This window comes from Haemorhous mexicanus, chromosome 24 (assembly GCF_027477595.1).
Source record: "Haemorhous mexicanus isolate bHaeMex1 chromosome 24, bHaeMex1.pri, whole genome shotgun sequence".
Lineage (NCBI taxonomy): Eukaryota > Metazoa > Chordata > Aves > Passeriformes > Fringillidae > Haemorhous > Haemorhous mexicanus.
This window is the reverse complement of record NC_082364.1, coordinates 6,817,338-6,841,226: the sequence shown is the minus strand read 5'-3', so window position 1 is coordinate 6,841,226 and position 23,889 is coordinate 6,817,338. Positions and strand designations below refer to the sequence as shown.

At 57.7% G+C, this 23,889-nt stretch overlaps 1 protein-coding gene across 2 annotated transcripts in view; it reads right to left on the bottom strand.

Moving 5' to 3' along the window:
• Positions 1–23,889, bottom strand: part of DSCAML1 (DS cell adhesion molecule like 1) — an 87,654-nt gene that overhangs the window by 22,446 nt on the left and 41,319 nt on the right. The window contains exons 3-7 of one of the 2 annotated variants that reach the window (XM_059867241.1): positions 6,906–7,052; positions 5,383–5,661; positions 4,421–4,696; positions 3,625–3,921; positions 1,429–1,701 (exon numbers count right to left, since the gene is read on the bottom strand). In XM_059867241.1, the coding sequence (XP_059723224.1) occupies positions 1,429–1,701; positions 3,625–3,921; positions 4,421–4,696; positions 5,383–5,661; positions 6,906–7,052 (1,272 nt within the window). Of the gene's footprint in view, positions 1–1,428; positions 1,702–3,624; positions 3,922–4,420; positions 4,697–5,382; positions 5,662–6,905; positions 7,053–23,889 lie in introns of those variants that run through there. The other variant, XM_059867242.1, reaches the window with a different exon arrangement.

The following is a 23,889-nucleotide window of genomic DNA, read 5'->3' as shown; positions in this document are numbered from 1 at the left end:
AGCTTTTACTGCTGTGAGATCGGCAGGACCTGCATAACTCACTGGTGGCATTTCACGTGGTCACCAGGCACTTGGGACTGTAAAAGCTTTATGGTGCTCCACGCCGCCCCGCGCTCCTTGTGCTACACAGTTATGTTTATTCACTCCCTGACTCTCTTCTAGGGCCTTTGCTATTCTTTTCCACAGGGTTTTTATCCAGGGGCCAGAGGAAATGAGGAACTCAGCCAGCGGGGCTGGGTGTAAATCTCCAGCAGGGGAATGAAGACGTCTGGCCCGTGCTGCACCAGGCTCCAGCCTGCTCACCTTCCTCAGCCCATCACCAGCCACTAATTGAGGCAGTAAATCCATGCTGGGAAGGGTTCAGTAGCAGTTGCTTCCCAGGATACACAAATCCTCAGCTGAACTTCAGCATCCTGCACCCTCTGAGGGCACCTTCCAGAGAATCCCATTATTTAAGTGCTCACAAACACCCGGAGGTGATGTCCCCACATCAGCCCTGCCTGTCCCAAGACAAGACCAACATCTCTGGCCTCTTTCCAAGCCCTGGGGCTCCACATGGACAGGGATTTATGTGAGGTGAGAAAAGCAGGGCGGGCCAAGCCCTACAGACCCCAGGGGCAAGAAGGCCTCCCTGCACCCCCCTCAGACAGGTTATCCACAGCCTCCTCTCCCCTTTGGAAGCCTGGGAGAAGAGCATTAGCTAATCAAGTGGTAGCATCTCTAATCAGCTTGCTCTCTCTCTCTAACCTGATTCCTAATAAGAAAATGGTGGCTGGGAAGGGAGGGAGGGGGATCAGAGTAAATCCAGTGCACGAAGCCCCCGCTGGGTGAGAGGCAGGATGACAATTGGCCGGCTCTGTCCCCAGCGCCGCCGTGTTTGTCTGAATGATTTACGGCCAACACCGACCCCGCAGCTCCTGAGGAGGGGAGATCCGGGAGCTCCCAGCGCAATCTCAGCCAGTCACTGGGAGGGAATGCATCCGGCTCAATTCATTAGGACTGATAGCTCCCTCAATGGGGCTGAATAATTGATGGCCTGGAGAAGCTTTTAAGATGTTCTGTGTGCTCGGAAGACCGAGAGTATTATTTTTTTAAAAGCTAGCACACACAGAAAAACATCGGTGAAGGTGATCCAAGCAAAGGTTAGATGCTTTAATACGTTATGTTTACAGCATAAATCCTTGCTCCATCACTTGTAAGGGGAAATGGATACGGCGTGGCTCAGGGCAGCTGCTGGCAGCTGGCAGGACCAGGTAGCCAAGCCAGGTCCTGAGGACTGAGCTCCCATGCCTGGTGACTACAGAGCATAGCCACCACCTGGCCACGCAGGTGCTCCTCTGCCTCCATCCCACTGCAGGGAGACCCCAAAAGCAACCTGGAAGAGCTCACCCTGCCGTCCAGGAGAAGCCTCCCCACCCTCTCTCTCACCTTTGACGGTGACGTGGACGCTCTGGCTGATGGAGAGCTGGGGCTGGATCAGCACGCTGCACAGGTACTCTCCTTCATCCATGCCTTTCTGCACATCCATCAGCTTCAGGGTGCCGTTCTCAAAGACCACTTGGCGGTGGTTATCGGGCAGCAGCAGGGAGTCCTTGTACCACTTGATGGAGTAATAGGGGTACCCGATGACCCTGCAGTTGATGAAAGTGTCCCTACCCGCGACCGCTGTTATGTTCTTCATGGCGCGGATGCTCGGGGGACCTACATATTGGGGAGGAAGGAAGAGGCAGGCTAGGTTAATTCCGAAGGGCCACTTGCTTGCATGCACATCTGCTGCTACTCCAGAGCGAGCTTCACAGGCAGAGGAGGTGACCAGGGCAGCCGGGAGCCAGCCTGGTTTGGGTGAGGAGGCTGCACAGGCTCCTCTCAGCTCGTGTGGGGACGGCTGCTCTCAGGTGCAGCCTCCAGCTACAGCTGCTCTCCCTCACCTACCAACAGGGCTGTGCTCTGGGGCACAGCCACACTTCGAACAGCAATCCCACCCCAGTGCTGGGGTAGCTGAGCCCACGCACACCACTGCTGCCCACTGTGGGAGGTTGGATGGTGTCTGTTTTCTGCTCTGGGCACTGTGCCTGCCCAGGGTGCCTCCACCTGGCTCCTCTGGCAGCACCAGAGGTATGGGAGAGATGGGGAGAGCTCCCCCACCATCACAGCCTCTCTCTGCGTCTTCCAGGAGGAAGCTGCCTGCATTGTGCCAAACATCCTTGGCAAGAGCTGCTATGGGAACCTGACTTCCACTGGCAAAACCACTTCACCTCCTTGAACCCCACCTTTCTGCGCCCCCCACTGCCAACCTGCGTGTCACTGAAAAGCCAGACAGCCACCAGTCTCTGTCTGTCTTTGGAGCTGCCTGAGCACTGGGAGAATGCTGCAGGTGAGCCTTTAAACGAGAGGTTTCATGCATCAATAATTACATTGTTCTCCCAGTCGCTGCATAAAATAGCGAAGTAATCTAAAGATTAACCCTGTCTTGACTCCTCATCCTGAGGGTGTAGCAAGATAACAGCTTAACAGGCACTCAGGATCAGCTGATGGACAGTGTTTTTCATTCTAGGACACGTTAAGAGAAGGAGCAGGAAGAAAGGAATTAGCATCTCGCTCTGTAACCACGTCTTGGGCCTGTTTGAGGGACATGCTCTGTGCCACTGAAAAAGAAACCCGAATCTTATCTAGTGACAGCCCATCAAGAGCTGAGAGAGGGGAAAAAGGGAGACAAGGGAACATCCTCATTGAAAACGCTGCTCTGGCTTCTCCTGGCTGAGGGATGAACTTCCTCCAAATTCAGCAGTAAACGGCAGCAAAATTCCGACTCTCCTGGGATCCCAGCCAAAAAGCCACTAGATCCATTTCAAACCTGAGACACAGACAAACACAGCCCTTCAACCCTCATTCTCAGCAGACAAATAAACGCTCCCTTATCTTGTCTCGCTCCCACCTGTAAACCTGGGAGCTTTAATTGGGGATTATTAATGGGCAGGGGCTTACACCACAGCCCGTGCCCGAGAGCGCTCCCCGGAACACACCGAGCGGCGCGCTGCAGCCGTAATAACACGGTGATTAACGCGGCCATGGCTTTTAGCAGACAAAGAAAATACAGACATGACAAATCAAAGCTCATTTTCCACAATTTCACGTGCTGCCTCATCATCGTTTGTCATGGAGATCCTGGTGCCACCAGGTGCGGTGGCTGCCAAGGAGTGGGGCTGCAGGGGGGAACGGGGGCAGCTGGCAGGGCACGGGGGACCTGGGACACTTCACTCCTTCTCCATGCGTGGGGTCCCTCAGGGGGTGCCTGCCCACCCTGTGCAGACCCCAGAGCAGGGCTTGGCAGAGTGAGAGTGGACCCCAGTGTGGACAGTGCTGCCCTTTGGCTTCTGCAAAGCCACGTTCCAGCTCTCCAAGCCTCTGGAATTGCTTTCCACTTTGCTGAACTCCCTGCTTGAAGCATCAGAGAAGCTCAACCCTGCAGGTGTGCGAGGAGTGGGGCAGGGCTCAGGGGGTGAGGCTGGGGTAGCCAGGGGAAGAAGAGGGAGAGGCGAGGAGGAGCGACCAGCCGGGGAACAGAACCAAAACCAAAAAAGCCCAGTAAAAGTCCTATTCTGATATTTAAAAGTAGACAGGCACCTCTTACGTTTATTCGCGCTTGGTATTCGGCGCTGCCCACCGAGTTCCGCGCGGTGCACCGGTACACGCCGCCGTCCTTGATCTGCGGGCTGCTCACGTTCATGTGGCTGACGGTGGTGCCATCAGACATGGTGTACTGGTTGGAGCGGTGCCCGCTGTCCCGCGGGATGGGCTCGTCGTCCAGCGCCCAGGTGACGGTGGGTGGCGGGGCCCCCTTGGCGGCACACATCAGGGAGAACTGCTCCCCGGGGTTGACCACCTTCTCGCTGAAGGAGGAGACGATGCGGGGGGTCCCATCTGGGGGGCACCCAGCGGGATGGGGGTCAGGGAGCGGCAGCCACAGGCAGCAGCAGTCACCCGCCAGCAGGATGGCACTGAGCTCCCACCCCAGGTTCAGCGGGGACAGGAGCCCAGCTGGTGACACATGCACGGCTGTGCTGGTGTCCCTGTGGCAGGGACATGCAGACAGGGGCGAGGGGACACTGATGCCAGCTTGAGGGGACACCTCCCTCAGCAGAGCCCATCCCTTATTCGAATACTCGGTGGGCTGGATCAGGGATGGCTGCCAGGTGAACAGGGTGCCCAGGGGCTGGGGATGGCAAGTCAACACTCATTTTGGTCCTTCCCCATCCCGGCCGTGCTGTGCTCCTGCTGACAGCACACAGGACCCAGGAACAGGCTGGCAGCAGCCTAAGGACCCCCACCCCCGCGGGTCTCCCTGCCCCCCAGCCATGCACAAAGCATCCCCTCAGAGAGGGGCAGAGGAAGAAGCCCCCAGCCCGGGAAGCCAGCTCACCCTCCAGCGTGATGATGGAGAAGTCCTGTGCCGTCTGGGACTTGCGGGTGGCGAAGCACTGGTAGGCGCCGGAGTGGCTCTTCTGGGCGGCCGTGATGAGGAGGGTCTCGTTGCTGATGCCCCGGATGGAGATGTAGTCATCCACCGCCACCAGGTCCGTGTTGCGGTACCAGCGGATGACGTACTCGGGGGACCCGCTGAGGGCACAAGAGAGGATGACGGTGCTGCCGATGCCTGTTTTGAGCTTCTTTGGTGTGAGGGTCACACGCAGAGGGTCTGTGAGAGAGGGGAGAGGCGTTGGCGGTGCCGGGCAGTGCCGCGGGAGGCGGCGCATCCCCGCTGAGCGCTCTCCGCTCCTCCTGCCCCGGGAGGACCAGCCCGGCTGCGCGGTAAATGTCACCGCACAATGAGGCAGGTGGCCCTGCCACCGTCCCCGCTGCTGGCAGCCCCTGCTTTTAACGTCAGCCCCAGGCCCCCGGCGGGGGTGCTGTGGGGAGGTGGCAGGATGGCTGGAAGATGTGGTCCGTGTGACAGGCTAGTGCTGAGCTGGGGACACACCAGGCTGGCTCCCAGCAGGCTGACGGTGCCCGGTTGGCACCGTGCTCCAGGTAAGGCAGGCACAGTGCCTCTGCTACTGCCAGGATCCCGGTGACAGGAGGAACCCCCAGGAAAACAGCACGTGATAAATACTTGGCCTGCCCAGATGGTATTTACTGTTTGGCTAGAGCTTATTTTATGTAAATCGACATAAATTTTATGTAAATCAACAAAGCAAAGCACAGAAACACCCAACACGTCGGACATGTGCAAGACAGTGGCTTCCAGCGAGCCGAGCACTGTGCCAAAACACAAGGCTGTTGTTTATACAGCTGTATAAACCCCTAAAGCTGTATACCGATAAAGGCTTTACGTGTCAGAGGCAGCAGGACTGAGCCCCCCCCGCTGCTCCCGCCGGCTCTCACCTATGACCGTGAGGGTCCCCGTGACCTCTGCGGAGCCGAAGGTGTTGGTCACCTCGCAGATGTAGGTGCCGCTGTCCTCCACGCGCAGGTCGCTGATGGTCAGCCCCGTGATGCGCTTGGTCCAGCGGCTGTCGGCGGGGAGCGGCCGCCCGTCCTTGATCCACCGCACGGCCGGGTTGGGGTAGCCCGAGGCGATGCAGGGCAGCTCCACCAGCCGGCCCGCCTTCACCTCCCGGGACTGGAAGCTGTCTAACATGGTGGGGATGGACTCCGCCGGGTCTGGGTTGGGAGAGGAACTGGGCTCAGCCGGGGAAGAGGAGGAAGGGAGGTGTCTCAGGGACACTGGGAGACCCCCTGGCATGGTGACACCGCGCCCAGTCACACCATCCACGAGAGACTGGCTCTCCCCACTCCCCTGAGCTGCTGGCTCTGCCATACAGGAGTGCAGGATGCACCCCCTTATCCTTGCTGAGCGCGGGGTGCCCTGTCCCACCCGGCCACCTCAGCCCTTGGCAGCCAGGACAACGATGAGGAAAACCAGATCCTAAATAGCTGATGGGAGGAATAAACTCAGCATCGGAGGAATTACTCAAGGTGACACCTAATTGGTGCAAAATACACAAATTTTGTGGCACATTTCAAAATTTACAAGCAAAAGGGCCCATCAGGCAGCTGGGAAAGGAGAAAATTAATCACTAAGTCTCAGGCGTGAAATTAAATTCCAGGGGAAAGAAACCTCTTTCATTACTCCCAAGCAGAAGTAAAACGCCGTGACGTGTAAATAATGACAGGGACCGGGAGGGGACCGGGCCAGACCGGAGCGCGCGGATCGGGGATGGTACACCCGGGACGCCCCCGCACCGCCGGCAGGACGGGCACAGCGGGACCCGGAGCCCGCGGGTCCCCGAGAGGCAAGATCCGACAAGCCCCGCAACTCTTCCCTGCCCTCCGGGGGGTTAATTCGAGAGGCCGGTGCGGGAGCACCCGAGGATGGAGCAGCATATGGCAGGGAGCGGGCGCGCCGCGCCGAGCGGCTGCGAGCCGGGCGAACTCCCTCCCGAGCGGAGTAATTTGGGCAGTCAGCGGAGCCGGGAGCGCCCCGAGACACCCGGCACTCCGGACTGCACTGCCTCCGCCGCAGTATCGCTTGCATGTTCGTCACATCGCGTCAGGCTGCTCACATCGCGGGCTGTCACATCGCATCGCCGCGCGCCCCGTCGCCTCCCGCTCGGGGTGACGCGTGGCACTGCCACCGCCGCGCCCGGCTCGGGGGGGCTGCGAGCTGGGGGGCACGGCCCGGGCACTGCCAGCCCCCTGCTCAGCCCCCACGGCACCTCCCGCCCGCAGCGGGATGTCCCCTCTCCGCGGGGACCCGAGGGGGCGATGCCAGCGCTCCCTGCGCGGGATGGCGGCGCTGCGGGCAGGCGGGGCAGCAAGAAAGGGAGTGGGCAGCTGGCAGGGCCGGGACCCCTCCCGGGCACAGGGGCCGCCCCCCGCTGACGCCGGCAGCCTCCCGGGCTCACCTGAGACGGAGAGGCGGGCGCCGTTGCTCTGCCGCGTCTCCCCGCTGTACTTGTGCTTGGTGATACACCTGTAGGTGGACAAGGCATCTTCCTTCTGCACGTCCGATATGTACAAACCTCCATAAGAAGTAATAAAAAACCTATTTTCTGGAGACACAAAAGGAGGAGAAGAGTGAGCGAGCCTCCCCCTGGCCCCAGGCTGAGCACCCGGGTCGGGCAGAGCCCCTGCACTCCGAGCTGGCACTGGAGCTGTGGCAGGGAAGGAAGGACCCTGCTCCACCTCCCTGCCCCCCACCACATCGGGGTGCAGCTCTGGCTGAAGTTTCAGGCAGCCTGGTGAAGTTGGGTGAGCCACAGGAACCTCGTGTGTGCAACAGCAGCCCCGGCGTTGGTGGGCAACGCCTCCCTCCATCACTCCCCCTGGCTAAGCACACACACCTGCCCAGGTGTAAAGGTGGCTTTGGGTGTCTCTACACGCAGCTGGACTCGCAGGGCTCGGATTCAGGCGGGCCGTGGCTGCGGAGGGGGAGCAGAGCGTGTGGCACAGCTCCGGCACACGCTGCTCCGTGCCACGCGCTCCATGGCAACGCGGCAATTAAAAGTGAATCCGTCCCGCTGAGTTAATAATTAGCTTAACTTACTTAGAATCATGTGAAAACAAATAAGGGCTTGAGCTGATGTTTGAGCCCCGGGAGGAGGGTGGCGGGAGAGCAGCCCCCTCAGGCCAGCTGGTTTTGGAGCCTGGCACAGGGGGAAGGAGTCTTTGGCTGGCTCCTGACCCCTGTAATTCATCATGAATTATAACAGTAATTAACACCAATAGAAAGGCCTGTGTAGTGGCTACGTGGAGAGCAGGACAAGCTGAGGCTCTGGAGAGGCTCCCTGCCCACCTGGAAAGCACTTTGCCCTGCCCCTCCGTGCCAAGCAAGGCTTTCACCCCCAGCTCTGTGGGGCTCTGGGGTTTATTCCAGCGCCAGTCTCAGCTGGGATGGGATGCTCCATCTGCTCGGCTGCACCGTGCTGCCAGCCAAACCACCCCCTACCAAACCCCACGGCTGCAGAAGGTAATTTAGTGCAGCTGAATGCTCAGAGTGAAAACCTTTAAACCCAGCCTGTAAATCAGCAACATCTGCAAATGGCTCCCTCAAGCCCTGCACAACGCTTGCTAAGCCAGGATCTAGCTGATGAGGCCAAACAACCGTTTCTACTTCCAGCACCTTTTGGAAGCACCTGGATATTCTCAATTTAGGCGAGAAGAAAGCTCCATGGTCAAACTCAGGAGTGCAGAGTAAGCACGAGTGAGAGAGGACCAGAGGCAGATGCTCCCAGAGCACTCTGGCTCCCACAGCCTGGGCAGGACCCCAGGCCCAATTCCCTGCAAATTCTGCAGGTGACAGAGCAGCAGAAAGCAGGGATCCTCACCCAGGGAACCAGGGAGGGTCCCTGGCACGAGCCAAGGCAATGGCAGTGCCGAGCTGTGCTGGCATCACCTATTCCAGCTGTGGCTCAGCCAGATGTGAGTGTTTGACTCCAATTGCTCCATGCAAGGCAGTGGGGGACTCCAGACAGCAAAGAAACAGCAAATAATTAATCATAATGCCACTCGAGTGTGGCCAACAGAGGCACAGCACCCGCCAGGCTGGCACCCTGTGCTGATACTCCCTGGAAGCAGCGGGAGCAGGAGCTGGCAGCCCCAGCCCCAGGAGCTGCCGTCCCCACACCTCCAGCAGCACCTCTGTGACTCCATCCCTGCCGGGAGGGTTCTGGGTTTCACCAGACAAACCCTCAGCCCAACCCTCCATGCCACGGCGTGTCGGCCCCAGCAGGGCAGCACATGCCCCGCAGCAGCCCGCAGCTGGCACCGGAGGGGCGGGATTTGTGCTCCACCGCCCCGGGAGCAGCCCCGGGGTCTGTGCGACCCCGCGGAAGGGCAGGGGGAGTGGTCCCACAGCACCGCAATAAGATGCAAATCAAACATTAATTTTTCATCTCCCATCAAACCAGTAAGCGGAGAACATCGGCTGCACTGGAATTTGAGCTGGGGGGAGCCGGTTTCCATGGTAACGGGGCTGTATTTTGCGAAGTGCTGGCAGCCCCAGCCCACACCCTCACACGCGGCCGTGCCTGGGGATCCACAGCCCTGGGCTGCCGTGCTCTGGGCTGGGAACAAAGCCTCGTGCCCGAGATGCCGGCTCTGCATGGGGCTCCAGCCACAACAACCTCCCCGGGGACAGGAACAGGCAGAAATCCTGCGGGTTTAGGATCCCCCTCTCCACCGTGGAGTGACGGGAGACATCTGCCTCTTGCACGGTGTGGTGACACTGTTCCATCACGTGTGAGATCCACCACCCAAGCTGACAGCACAGCTTCCTTTGCTTTTTTTTTTTTTTTTTTTTTTTTTCCCTGGGAGGGGACAAGGGGCTCTCTCGAGGGCCGTTCTGCTGGCTCAGGGGAGACGCGGGGCTGTAACTGATGTAACGGCTCCAACAGACCTCACCCAAGTGACTTCTTGTGAGTTTGCCAGGCAGATTAACGTCGGAGGGCTCCAAATAAAATCAGATCTCTCTGCCTGCCAGGAGGTGGAAAGGCTTTACAGGAAGCAGAGGATTAAGCACGTCCGTGGCCAGGCTGGAGCGATGTGCCTCTAATAACTCTTGCAGCTAGACTCGAGCTGCTGCCTTTGGAGATATCTCACCAAAGCCCTTGGATCAAGCCAAGAGCCCAGCACGAGCTAAATTCCACCTAAATTCCCAGGACCTGCCCCCCCACCAGGGAAAAGTATTAGGGTGAGAGGGGGCTCTCCTGAGTGGTCTCGCTGAGTACACACACACACCTCTCCCACATCCAGCTGCCAGTGGTGGCCCTGAAACCCCAGCATCATTCCCAAGGGGCTCCCAATTCCAAGAGAAAGATTACAGCCCATGCACGTTACCAGCTCCTGCTCTATCCAATACAGATTTATCAAGACAACGGGGTCAGGGCTGCAGGAGGGAGCACGTTTATAGTTCATAAGACTAATGAGATAACTTTCCCCTGGTACTGCTGCAGAATCAATAGGTGCCAGCGTTTATGAATTAGCCATACTCGGAGCATGTGCATCCCAAGGCATCCCAAACAAATCCAATAACTGTTTGGTGCTATTTGTGGCCGCGTTTAAAGTGACAAACGCCTCCCGGGGGGAAGGGATGGAGGGGGAAGCCCCAAGGAGCAAAGCCTGTAATTTTCCACGGCTGCCACAGCGGCACTTTTATGCTGTGGCTACTGCTCCAGGATGCCATTTGCCCGGCACGGAGCTCGCCTGGGGACGAGGAACATCCACAGAAAATCCAGCCAGGATGGGAACTCCTGCCCTCCCCACGATCACCACCTCCCTCCCGGGGACAGCCGCAGCCCTGGGACGCCGTGCCCAGCGGGGCAGGGGACACAGGGCACAGGAGGGGGCTGGCATCGGTGCCCACGCACCAGAGCTGCCTTTCATCTCAGCAGGCTGAGCCCAGCTCGTGCCACAGCAAATGCTGAGAGCAGAGAGGGCCTGGGCCGGGCACTGAGATTAAAGCTCTCTGCATCCCTCCCTGGCGGAGATGTTAAAGAGGAGCTGTGAGCTGAGCCCGATGCAAATTTCATAGGACCTGCACAAATCTGACAGATTTATTTACGTGTTTGCCTGCCGTGGGGATCCCAGGGGAGCTGTAGGGCCGTCGCTGCTCCCAGCCCTTCCAAAGGCAGTGGAGCTCTCCCGCAGCGCCGGGGCAGCAGAGCTGTGAGCTCAGCCAAAGGTTCCCACCTGGAAGAGTCACGGGCATTTGTAACGCGAGCGGCGCCAGCTGAGCCCGCAGCTCGGGCTCCTCCTCTCCTCCTCATCCTCCTCATCCTCCCCCAGGAGCAGTGGCCTCTCCTCCTCATCATCCTCATCCTCCCCCAGGAGCAGTGTCCTCTCCTCCTCATCCTCCTCATCCTCCTCATCCTCCCCCCGGAGCAGTGGCCTCTCCTCCTCATCCTCCTCATCCTCCCCCAGGAGCAGTGGCCTCTCCTCCTCATCCTCCTCATCCTCCCCCCGGAGCAGTGTCCTCTCCTCCTCATCCTCCTCATCCTCCTCATCCTCCCCCCGGAGCAGTGGCCTCTCCTCCTCATCCTCCTCATCCTCCTCATCCTCCTCATCCTCCCCCAGGAGCAGTGGCCTCTCCTCCTCATCCTCCTCATCCTCCTCATCCTCCCCCCGGAGCAGTGGCCTCTCCTCCTCTCCTCCTCATCCTCCTCATCCTCCCCCCGGAGCAGTGGCCCTTTTCCCGACAGAAGGACCTGCTGGTTTCTGCGGGGCTCGGGGCAGAGGGAACAGCAGAGGAGGTGCGGAAATCGGGGAGTCGTGACGGGCTCTCCCCCTCCCCTCCGTAATCTCCTTAATAAGCATGGCTCCATCTCCTCCCGTTACAGGATTAACACCCATCCCTCATTCTCCTCCCGCAACAAGATTTTATTTCTAATTACGCTGTAATAAAACTGGGCGCGCTCCCAGGGCTCCTTCCAAATGACTTGTCGGCACTCGGCGAGATTGAATCCTACTCGGGCCGTTTCCGGCACCTCTGCCGGCTGTTCATTAGGCATGCATGAGGGAGAGGGCTTAAGAACAGAATTACATTTAAATGGCTTTTCTGAGAGGGAGACGTGAAACAAGAGAGAGAAGAAAAAGCAGGAAAGGTTTACAAGGAGGATGTCACTGTCACCTCCGTGTCACGCTGCTGTCCAGCGGCTGTTGTGCCAGGCCCCCACTCCTGGGGCTCCGGGGATTTGACAAACCAAAAAATCCAAAAGGGAGCACAGGAGGGGATTTCTGAGCATCAAATTTTTGCAACAGGATGGCAACCAGGGACATGTGTCACCGAGCACTGCCACCCTGCCCTGGGGGTGCCCAGGACACTGCGCACCGACTGCTCTGCTAGCGGAGAGGTTTTCCAGCAAAACCAGGGATTTTCTTGTCAGGGCTTAGGAAAACACACATCAGAACAAATATGCGATGGCCGTAATCAGGAGGTGACACTGCCAATCTTGCATCCGGGTGTGAGCAGCCAGCACGCGGGAGCACCGTGTTTCCCTGATCTTTTCCATCCTCATTGGATTCACTGGCAGTGGGCAGCTTCTGCTGCTTCCCAGATCCAGGCTCACGAGTCGGCAAAATTGGGCAAACAGATGTTAGGAAAGATCTCTCTCTATTAGCTCCCTCGGAAGTGAGGTATCCTGCAGGGCTGGCAGGAGTTATTAAATCAAGAGTCATTATTTACCCAAGGGCCAGTCTTGCAAGTCATGTTCCTAGAAGTAAATCCGGAATTATGCTGCCCACGGAAATGGATTCACACCGGTGTGAGGGAGAGCACAGTTTGCCTCTCCGGGTTTTAATCCACCTCTGAGTCACCGGAGCGCTTGGCAGTGAAACCCAGCAGTGTTTGGGGACACTTCGGTTTGTTTGCGTAAGCGACTTTGGGAGTGGCACACTTTCACCGAACCAGAGCACGGAGGAGGAGGAGGAAGAGGAGGAGGAGGAATCCCCTGGTGGGGGCCACGGGGCCGGGGCTTGCCCATGGAGCAGCCCCTGTCACCAGCCACGCTGGCACCGCCAAAGGAGGAGGAATTAGTCTCCCGAGGTGGTCCGGAGCCGCCTAATACCAGCAGAAAATTACAGAACAGGATGAAGAGCATTACAAAATGAATAGGAGGGGACTAGAGATTTCCATGGCTAATCCTGTTAACGAGACAATTTCTTATCAAACTCATTATGTGGTGGAAAGCAGCGGGGAGGGAGGGGCTGGGCAGGGAAGCTGGAGAGGGGGAGGGCGATGCCAGGCAAGAGGCATTCCCGGAGCATCGGGACGCTGGCAGGGGAGCAGGGCAGCTCCGAGCCCGGCTCAGCACGCCGCACGCCAGCCAGGGCTGTATTTCTATTTCCGAGCGGAGCTGAGTATTACTAGAGTGACATTTAGCACAACACAGTGCCGTCTGCTCCGGCTCCACCAGCAGCCCTCTCCCTGCGCTGAGCTGCAGCGGGCTGGGATTACGGCAGGCATAAAAACGTATAAAATCCACCAAGAGAACACTCAATTCAAAAACGGATTTTTGGAGCGTCGGTTTTTTCTTTTTCTATTTTTTTTTTAACCTCCTGTTACGACGAGTCTCGTTTTCCTGGAGGAAGCCAAACAAAACGCTGCGGTCCACAGGCTGGACCTGTGTGTGCCCAGCTCAGGGTGGGTGTGCTGGGAGGGCAGCGCAGGGAGCCGGGGAGCTGGGCACGGGCTCTGCCCGCCGGCCCCTCCGTGCTCATCCCCGCATCCCGCATCCCGCTCAGCCACGCACGAGCAAAGCTGAGCAGCCTGGCGTGGAAAAACGCGGCTGTGGCTGAGTGATTCCCAAAAATCCTCACCAGCCCCTCCACCTCCTGCCCCCGAGAATGACGGGGGGGCTTCGCCGCTACTTTGTGCGCAGCATTTAATTTTCTTTCATTTTTCATTTTTTTTTATTTGCTATTTAAAAAACCGCGGAACTAGTCAGATTTCATGCTAATGAGGAGAAAATCTGGATCGAGGACTGTGCAAAAATTTGCATCTCAAAGAGGAAAACAGGAAGTCGCTAAGAAAGGAAATTCCACGCAGAGGTAGCGGGTATGGCCATAATTAGGCTAATGCTGCCTGTGTTCTGTCAGCTCCTTTCCATCAGCCCCGGGGTGGCAGGGGACAGCAGACCTCCCTGCCACCACGCCGTGCTCTGTTCCCTGCCACGCTCCCAGCCCGAGAGGGATGCTGAGGGGTGCTGGGCACCAGGCTGGCAGAGCAGGACGGAGGATGGCACGGGATGGAGCATGGCATGGGAGGGAAGATAGCATGGGATGGATGGCACGGGATGGAGGATGATACGGGATGGAGGATGGCATGGGAGGGAAGATGGCATGGGAGGGAGGATGGCAAGGAATGGAGCATGGAACAGGGAGTCTGGTGACCACACTGCCCTGGGAAGGATGGATCACAAAGAGTCTGGAGATTCTCTGACAGCACCCCCAATACCACGGCACCGCCTGCAGCCAAAGGCAGAAACCCCCATGGCCCCAGCCCCAGGTGCCCGGCCCAAGGCAGGTGAGCCCAGACCAAGGTGCCCGGCCCAAGGCAGGTGAGCCCAGCCCCAGGTGCCCAGCCCAATGCAGGTGAGCCCAGCCCAAGGTGCCCAGCCCAATGCAGGTGAGCCCAGCCCCAGGTGCCCAGCCCAATGCAGGTGAGCCCAGCCCCAGGTGCCCAGCCCAATGCAGGTGAGCCCAGCCCCAGGCAGGTGAGCCCAGCCCAAGGTGCCCAGCCCAATGCAGGTGAGCCGAGCCCCAGGTGCCCGGCCCAATGCAGGTGAGCCCAGCCCCAGGCAGGTGAGCCCAGCCCAATGCAGGTGAGCCCAGCCCCAGGTGCCCGGCCCAATGCAGGTGAGCCCAGCCCCAGGTGCCCAGCCCAATGCAGGTGAGCCGAGCCCCAGGTGCCCAGCCCCAGGCAGGTGAGCCCAGCCCCAGGTGCCCAGCCCCAGGCAGGTGAGCCCAGCCCCAGGTGCCCAGCCCCAGGCAGGTGAGCCCAGCCCCATCGCCTGCCTCAGCACAGAACGAGCCATCACTGTCCCCCATCTTGAGAGGGGCTGATTTGCAGTTTTGCATCAATTTTCCTCTGATTTTTTAATTGGGTTTTGCTGCTGCTGCAGACATTACTGTGCAAACAATTCCGAATGGCTCGAACCAAGATATTTGCTCATAAAAATCCATCACCAGCGCCGAGAATGACAGAAATGGAAAATGCCTAATGAAAACAAAGGGGAAAACAACAGGTACCATGGTCCTTCGCCATCCATCACCAACCTCGGATTATTGATGGGAGGGGAAAAAAATTCTCCCATCTGCAATCAAATCTTGAGAAATCTTGAAAAGCCAAACACCACATAGGAGGAAATTCTTTGCCCCCACTTCAGTCTGCAGGAGTTTCGCCATAATTATAATAAGAGTGAGGCTGCTGGATAACACGAGAATTATTTTCCCCACTTACATTGTCAAATGATCATTTTGCCCTGCAGTGAAATCTCAATAATTATAATGCCGAACCGTGAAAGAACAAAGAAATAAAAAAAGCAGTGTTTTCTTCCAGGGAGCGGGGGGAGGGGGGAGCCGCCATTGCAGAACTCAAAGTGCATCCTTCCTCTAATTATCTTTTCCAGGGCTGTGCATCCCTCACCCTTTCCCCACGGCCTGAGCCCCCCGACAGCTCCCTCAGCTGAAGGGGGTGGTGTGGATGGAGGAGCCCAGTGTGGCAGAGCTTCCCCACTGAGGAGTGAAGGGGGAGCATGGTCTGGGCTCCGTGGCATCGCCCCCCAGCCCCAACCCCAGCCCCAGCCCTGCCAGGAGCTCCCCACGAGGGCTGCCCACGGGGTCTGGGGAGTGCCATGGCCAAGCCAGCCGTGGCCCAGTGTCCCTTCACACCCATCCCGACACCGACAGCCCCTCAGCAGGGGAGAAGCAAGGAGAGAGGAGAGAAAGGGGACAGAAAGCAGAGGGGGGTGTGGGGGGTAAAGGAGGCGAACAAGAAAAACAAGACGACAGAACGCTTGCTCCACAGCCCTCGGCTAAATTACAAACCAGTTTACTGAGGTGGAAAGCTGCAGTGAGCTGAGGAGGAATATGTGGAAACCATCTGCAGATTTAAAAATAATCTATTTTACGATCACCCTCGAACATATTCTTTTGCAGAAACCAAATAGGATTTGTTGTTGTTGTTTTGTGCAAACTGTTAGGGAAAAATTACTAGAAACATGCAGGGGGTTTTGCCTTCTTGAGTACTGAGAGGCTAAATATGCCCTTCCTTATGTTTAGAATAGTAACAGTCATCTTAAAATTAACTTGGTCTGCATCAGAGCTTAAAACAGTTGCAATTCAGAGCCTGCAAAAGCAGGACAAACCTGCGCTGGGATATCTAGCGCTTGGAGCTGACAGATGTCTTCCTACATACAGTAAATATAGGTCGTCTTTTCCTACCCAGAGAACTGTAGATCTTAATTAACCAGGCCACTAGCAGCATATGTAATGATTTTTTTCAGCTTGCTAAGTAAACCCTCCCGTGATGAGACGGGAGGGAAACGAGAGGCACGTGAGAGGGACCCCCTGTCTGTGTGCCGCGGTCAGCGCAGCCCTCGCGCCGCGGCGCCCGCTCTTATTTCACGCTATAAAATCTGGCTAACGAGATGGGAAGGGTGTGGAGTGCCACATCCCCCTCCCTGAGTGCAGCCCAACCGTGCCCAGCCAGCCCTGAGCCCTGAGCCCAGCTCGGCTGGCGGTGGCCAGAGGGGCTGTGGGGCTCCGCAGACCGAACCCCGCTTGGCCTCCTGAGCCACTCCAGGATTAGATTATCCCCGGGCTCAGAGGCAAATGAGCTAATGGAATTCATGCTGCATTATGATAAAGTCGTGCCGGGCCCTCGTGGAGGGGCAGTGGGTGCTGGGGTGGGTGAGGGAGGGTGGCAGGGCCTGTCACCCCCGGGCACAGTGTCCCTGGGCTCAGGGGCTGAGCCCGGGCTGGCTCAGAGGAGGGCAAGAGCTGGGTGAAGTTTTACCAGACCCCGCCTGATCGAGGGCACCCAGCGAGCCCCCCGCCCTCCAGCAGCTCTCACATGCAGGGTGCTCTGAAATGGTTTTTAAAGCCGCTGGATTGGAAGGCAAGGAGAGCAGAGCCCACGGCCACATCCTCACACACTGTGTGTTCCTACAGCCAGAAGTGTGCCTGGCAGGGCAAGGACAGCACCCAGAGCTCTGTGAAGAACAGCACTGGGGCAGGCTCCCCATAAAAAAGCTACCCAGAGACTGTGGGAAGAAGTCGAGGTCAGAAACTCCCTCTGCAACGTGGAAAACTGCAAGAGAGCTGCACATCACTGCCCTGCACCGGCTCTGAAAGAATCCTGCTGAAGCCAAGACCTTGTTTTGATGTGACGAGAGAACCCAAAAGCCTCCCAAAAGCAGCTCTGTCACCTGAAGCTCAGGGGTGAAGCGGAACGATCCCGTTCGCTGCCGTGGTCCCACGTGCCCAGGCACGGAGCCTCCCATCCCCTCCTCCCCTCCCTGCTACTCGCTGGGGAAAAAAATTCAGTGAACGCGACTCGAACAAAGAGTAGAACTTCCTCCCTGCTCATTAGTGCTGGAAAAGCAACAGAAAAAAAATCCCCAGGACATAACCTCCTCTTCAGCTCTGAAGTCTGAGCGGCTTGGAGAGGGTGGTTGGATTTATTCTTTGCCTTTCACCTCTCTGGGGTTGGTCTGCACGCTTTGATTGTGGAGGCACAGAGAGGAGCCCACGCCGAGGAGGAGACCCCAGACCCACTCACCTGGAGTGCTGGCTCTGCACAGCCACAGGTCCCCCCACGGGTGGGCACAGCCCCAGCAGCAGCTGCCTTGGAGGCCAGAGGCAGCTTGGCACAGCTCACAGTGACCCTCCCCAGCCCTGGGACACTCTGCTCCTTCCTCCCTGTCTCCCACCCTCCAGAGGGGGTGACTCCAGAAGAAAACCACTTCTCCTCGTGTTCCCTGCAGCCAGGAGCACTCATGGGGCTGGTGGCAGGTGAGGAGGGAGGTGTGGGGTGGGACAGGGGCATCACCAGCACTCACCTCCCAGCAGGGACCAGCAAACACAGACTGGAGTGTGTGTGAGCCACAGCATCCCTTTGGAAAGGGGCCAGAAGGGAGCAAGTTTCCTGCAGCCACAAAAGCCACCGGTGTGCCACCACCAGCCCTTCTCCATCCCCTTCCATTCTCCAGTGCTGGAAAGGTTCTGAGAGAGCTGGGGGGGCTGCACACGTTCCTGGGGGGAAACAACCCTGGTGTTCCACCAGAGCCAGGGCACAAATCCTCTGCAGAGCATCTGCCAGGGGCGGGGGCTGCATGGGCAGTGGGGAGCAGGAGCAGCCCCCTCTGCACCACTCATGATCCCCTGCAGCTTATCAATAATTATTAAGACAAGGCAAATGGATGTTGACCTAGTTAGACGTCCAAGAAGAAAAGCAGCCCCGGTGGCTTTGTTTAGCAACCTGGCAGTGCTGATGGAGGCAGGCCTGGCACGGACCCTTCCCATCAAAATAATTCCCTCCTGGCATCAGGGAGCCTCGTGTGAGCACTGGGCATTGTGAGTAACAGTTTAGGCTTCAAAGCCAGCAGGGAAGTACTCTGAGAGTTCACAACGTGACCACAAAATCATTCTGGGCCAGAAGAATTAGTCAGGTGCTGTGGGATGCAGCACAACCCCCTGGACCCAACAGGGAAGAGATATCCCACGTCCTCCTGACCCTGACACAACATCCCTGAGCTCGACTTAGGCCAGTCCAGCCCTGCAGTCAGATGTGATTTCCTAGCAACGAGCGACGAGGTGCTGGGGCAGCTCACCGGGAGAGCCGCGGCCTCCACATGGCTCCAAGTCCTTAAATGAGGTGAGATCCTGTCACACCATGCTGTCACCTGCCTTCCAGAGTCCAGGGGAAAGAGGGGGCTGCCCTGGCTCCCAGCACTGCCCTTAGCCTGTTCAGGTTTAGTCTGGCCACATCCCACACAGTTAGTCTGTGTGAAAACACGGAGCAGAGCACGAGGGCTTGGCACCCTTGGGTACTGTCACCAGGCTGGAGGGGGAATGTCCATTTGTCACCGTGGTGGCACAGACAGCACACAGCCCCTGCACCCCCACACTGGAGTTCACTCAGTTTGGGTGATCAGGGAGTGCTGGGAGCCCGTAACTGTCCCGTGAGTCAGAAGGGTGACCTGCATCTCCCTCCCTGTGTCACAGTGTATGTGAGACTCGAGCTCGCTGGGTGCTGCTCCTGCCTCCTCTGCCTCCCTGCAGAGCCATTCAGGATGAATTCCCCTCATCTCGTGCAAACTCTAAAGGCTCTGGGGGTGCTCCTGCCAGGTCGGAGCATGGCTCAGGCAAGGGACGTGGGGACAGTGGGGACACTGCCACCGCCAGCCTGGGGGACACCTCCTCAGCCCCTGGCCTCCAGCCCAGGGCTCCCTCCTGCTCTGCACGGTTCAGTGGTGCCTTCGCAGCATTGGCTGTGCCAGGACAGCCCGAGGCCTCAGTGCCAGCTCCAGCAGGCACGGCTGGGCTCGGGGGCGGGCAGCAGCCCAGCCCAGGGAGCCACCGCGGCTGGGTCCCCTCGGAGGGCAGGCACAGGAGGGACACGGGGGTGCAAAGGGACAGGGTGGCATGGGCTGGGGAGCGCCTGGCTGGCACGCAGCATCCAGCCTCATGTGCCCAGCTCCAAAGGTGACAGACCCCTGGGTACAGCCCTTCTGTCGGGGCAGGCACCCAGATCTCCCCCATCAGCAGCCTGGGAACGCTCGGCACTTCTCCCCAGCCCGGGTCCCTGTGTCCCTGCAGCGCTGCAGCCAGATCCCGCCTCCAAGTGCCTCTCAAAAGTGACGGGATGCAAATTATTCCTCCCTTTCAGCTGCTATTGAAGCCTTGCTGGCCGCCGCTCCGCTCCGAGCAGCTGCTGCTGCCTCGCACACGCGGGAAGGGCGGGCACGGGGTGATTTTGGGAGCCAGGAGGGGCCACTGCAGCATCCAGCACAGGCACACAAAGAAACTCCTCCTCGGCAGCGCTGAGGAAGGCAGCGCAGCCTGCCCGAGGAGTGCAGCAGAGGGCTGCCGGGCAGGAGGAGCTTTCACTACAAAAAGCTGAGCTGTCCCAGCGAGGGTGACACGGGGACAGTGGCACAGGCCAGGCCAGGATCTCCTCACTGGCAGACATGGGTGGGTGCACAGGCTAGAGCAGCAGGGCCAGCACCCAGCCAGCTCACACATGTTTTATTCATAAAAACACCGCAAAGTTCACGCGCCTTCACTAATTACTCAACCTGCTCCTCTGTCAGGTGAACAATGAGGGGAAAAATAATCAGCAATTTGTTCAAAACCACATGGAGAAATTCCGAGTGCGTTGTGGCAGGGCTGTGCTCTGCATACTGAAACCTGGGGCTGATGTGGTGCTGTAAAAATCCTGGGGCACTCGCCAAAGGGACCCCATTGTAAGCAGTGCACCCCCAAATCCCATCCTGTCCCACACAGTCAGGGGCATTTCCAGGTGCTCCAGGGCTGTCACAGCTGCAGCTCGGAGGGGGAATGTCTTTAAAAAGCACCAAGGAGCTCCTGCCTCCTCAAAGTGCTTGGAAGCCCAGCCAGGCCTCGCTCTCTGCAGCGCTGCTAATTACCACAGCTTTCCAGAAGGCAGGAATAATTAAAGCACCTTCCCTTTCCCTGGAGAGTGAGAGCAGGAGCCTTAGTGGATGGCACAGGGAAGAGAATCCATTCCCCAAACTTCTCTGCTTTCCCCAGGAGCTGAGCCTGGCAGCAGGGCAGAGCAGCCAGGAGCCTCCTGCGGGGATGCTCCCGTCAGCGACCCCAGAAGTGGGGATGGAGCCAGGGAAAACCAGCCAGCAGCAGAGCTGGATGGGGAATCTCAGCCTCTGAGCTGAAGGAGCACTGAGGAGCCAGCACATCTGCTCCCAAGGAGCCACTTCAGCCAGGGGACTCCTGCCTCAGCACAGCAATTATTTTAAAATAAAATGATCCTCTGAAAAGGCATGATTGAGCATTAGCCCTGGAAGATCCCACTTGCCCACCCAAATATCCCAGCGTGCTGTGCCACCCTGCTGGTTTGGTGGGGAGGGGGTGGGTGTAAAGACAGGGCCACCAAGAGGGAGCTTGGCCACTGAGAGGCCTCCTCTGGCCAACACTGCCTTTAGACATGGGCTCTGCAACTGCAGCAAAGTTGCAGCCAAGCATCAGCATCTCCACAGCAGCGAGCAGGAGCGTAATCACGGAGAGGTGAGGGGAGGGAGGGAACAAAAAGCAGCAATAAATCACTTCCCTGCTGCTACCCGAGGAGATATAATTAAGTTTATGCTTAGAGTGGCATTGCTGACAGTAGTCCTGGAATGAGATAAACACATGGCATGAGGTTAAGCTGTGTGCTGAGTGGCAGGTGACACGTGTGCTCAGGAATGTCCTTGATTAGGGAGTCCCCAAACAGGGAGAGCAGCAGGAAATGCCTGCAAAGCTGCACCCTGCCAGGCTCAGGGCAGCAGTGCACACCCAGCACGGGAGAGCAGCCCCTGCTGAGGACCCACTGCTCCAGTCAGCCTCACCCCCCTGCCCGGGGTGTCCCCCCTTTCCTGGTGCCCACCATCACCCAAGGGTGCCCAGCTCACCAGCCCGAGTCCTGTTCGTGCTTAAGCACAGGCTTAACTTTAAGCACATGAAATGTCCACTTATCTCCAAAGGATTATTCGTGGGCTCAGCTGCACACACCAGGGGCTCAGCAGGCTGGGATGCTCAGTGTCACCTCCTGGGACAAAGGGCAGAGACAAACCCTGCAAAAGGGGTGTGAAATGACAGGGGTGCCCAGCCAGCTCACAGGGACAGAGGCTGGACACTGAGCTGGTGCAGAACTCCTTACAGAGGCCAAGAACACCCTGGGCACTGCAGAGCATCTACTCAAACACACCTGCACATTTTCAAATGCTTTCCTTGATTCTCTTAAGGGAAATTCCACAAGCCTGTATGAATTTCCACTCACAGAAAAGAGCTTGCTGTGAGTTTTCTGGTAGCATGCAGTAATTGAAGACAATCCCCAAACAGGAGCAAGTTTTCCTAATCTAGCCATGCAATCTATTTCAAACCTTCTTATTTTAAAGCATCAGCAGAACCCTCATTCTGCCCATCGCAGAGGTTTGGTGAACACATTTCTGCAGAGAGTGATGCTGCTCCCTGGGTGCTGCCCCAGGTTTTATTACCTGATGTCCCCTCACTGAGAGAGAGCTCAGGCCTGGCTTTAGCAGCGCTGGCCAAGGAGCAGAGAAGGACACCCCAAATGCAGCTGAGCATCGCTGGGGTGACATCTCAGCAAGAGCCTCTTCCTGCCCTCCAGACAGTGCCAGAGCCATCAGCATCCCACCTCCAGCCCCTGATCCCAGCCTGGCCAGGAGGAGCCTCCCAAAGCCAGCGCACGGCCCAGCTCAGCTGAGAGCCTCCAGCTGCCATCTGGACGGATCACAGGATTTTTTTCCATGCAAATATGAAAGAGGGGGTGGGGGAAAGCTGAGGAGAAACGAGGCTGCAAAATGAATTCAGCATCAATTATTCTAAAATATGCGTGTTAATATGGGAAGGGCTCCATGGCTGCATCCATCTCCACTTCTGTTCATTCTGAGCAGCAAAATGTGACCCGGGAAGATGACAGCATCTCGCCTCTCACTTACACAAACACGAGCCGGGCAAGGGGGGATATTAAAACGGGAGACAATGCTGCATATTAAAATGCCACAGATGGAGCTTTCTGCAGCCTTTGCAGTCTGCCTCAGAGATTATTGCTGGGCCATATTGTATTAAAAAATGGGGGGTGGGTGTGTTATTTATTTAATTTTTAAACAAATTCCATCTCCTACTCATGCCGGATGGATAAAGTGAGCTCTTGAGCTCCAGCCAGCTTTGCCAGCAAACCCACATGAAAAATGCATTTTCATTAATACAAACTGTTTGCAGTAGGTAAATTAATTCGGGAAATGGTTTTCATACATGGCAAATTATACGTTCAGTGAAAACACTGGATGACACTCCACAGTCCTAATAAAAGCCCCGTGTTTCCTGTAATGAGGCGGGATTGCCAGGTAAAGGCGGCGAGCTGGAACAATCAAACAAACAAATAAGTCAACAGGAGAATGAAAGCTGGTGGGGCTGGGAGGCTTTGAGGCTGCTGCAGCCATCCCAGGATCCAGCCCCACAGGTGGAGTTTCCCAGAGAGGAGGAGGAGGAGAGGAAGGAGCAGCCTGGGTCCCTTCCCATCACCCATGTGAGGGCTGAGGGTCCCGCCAGGGAAGGTGCTGTGGGTTCTGAGGGCTCAGGGGTGGTGAGCACAGCAGAGCTGGCCAAGGAGCCAGGGAAGGTGCTGTGGGTTCTGAGGGCTCAGAGGTGGTGAGCACAGCAGAGCTGGCCAAGGAGCCAGGGAAGGTGCTGTGGGTTCTGAGGGCTCAGAGGTGGTGAGAACAGCAGAGCTGGCCAAGGAGCCAGGGAAGGTGCTGTGGGTTCTGAGGGCTCAGAGGTGGTGAGCACAGCAGAGCTGGCCAAGGAGCCAGGGAAGGTGCTGTGGGTTCTGAGGGCTCAGGGGTGGTGAGCACAGCAGAGCTGGCCAAGGAGCCAGGGAAGGCCCAGCCAACACTCCACCATCTCCCAGACAGGGAACAAGCCCAGAGATCAAGCTCTCCCCTCTCAAGCTCCTCCTCTGCTCTCAACCCTTTAATGTCTCCCTTAGCAGTCCCGTTCTGGGCGCTGCTGGCGGCGAGGGAGGCGATCTATAATTGATGGGGTGACGCTGTGCCACGGCCCAGCCCCAGCCAGGGGACATCTGTTCTGCACGTAGCCTGCTCAGGTGCTGTCACGCTGCATTTACTGCAGCTTATCACAGCCCAGTGCTGTGCTAACGTGGGGCCAGCCCTGGGCCTGACACCCTCAGCTCGGGGTGTCAGGGCCTGCAGAGAATGTACCAGAGGTGGTGTCCATCCTGGTTTCAGGCATATTTCCACAAATTTCCTTCAGCAGCACCAAAGCTGCTGGGCACTTGTGAAGGCAGCACCGTGCCCACCCTCACTGTGCCCTTCCAGCAGCACCCCTGCACCCTCTCAGCAAGTTCCTACTCTGCCAACTGCCTTTGCCTCCAGATTCTGACTCTCAAAACCCTGGGCCAGGCAGAAGGCAGGCTCAACACCTTGGAAGTGGAGGAGCTCGGAGTGATTTGAAGAGCAGAACAAACCTCCATCCCTGCATTTGTCACGGGGAACCGAACGCCACGGAAGGAGGGGGCAGCATTTCATAACAGCCTGCCACGTTAGAAAACAAAGAGTGATAAAGAATCTTTTAGTCACCTCTTAATTACATATTCCGGGTGCATTAAGAAAG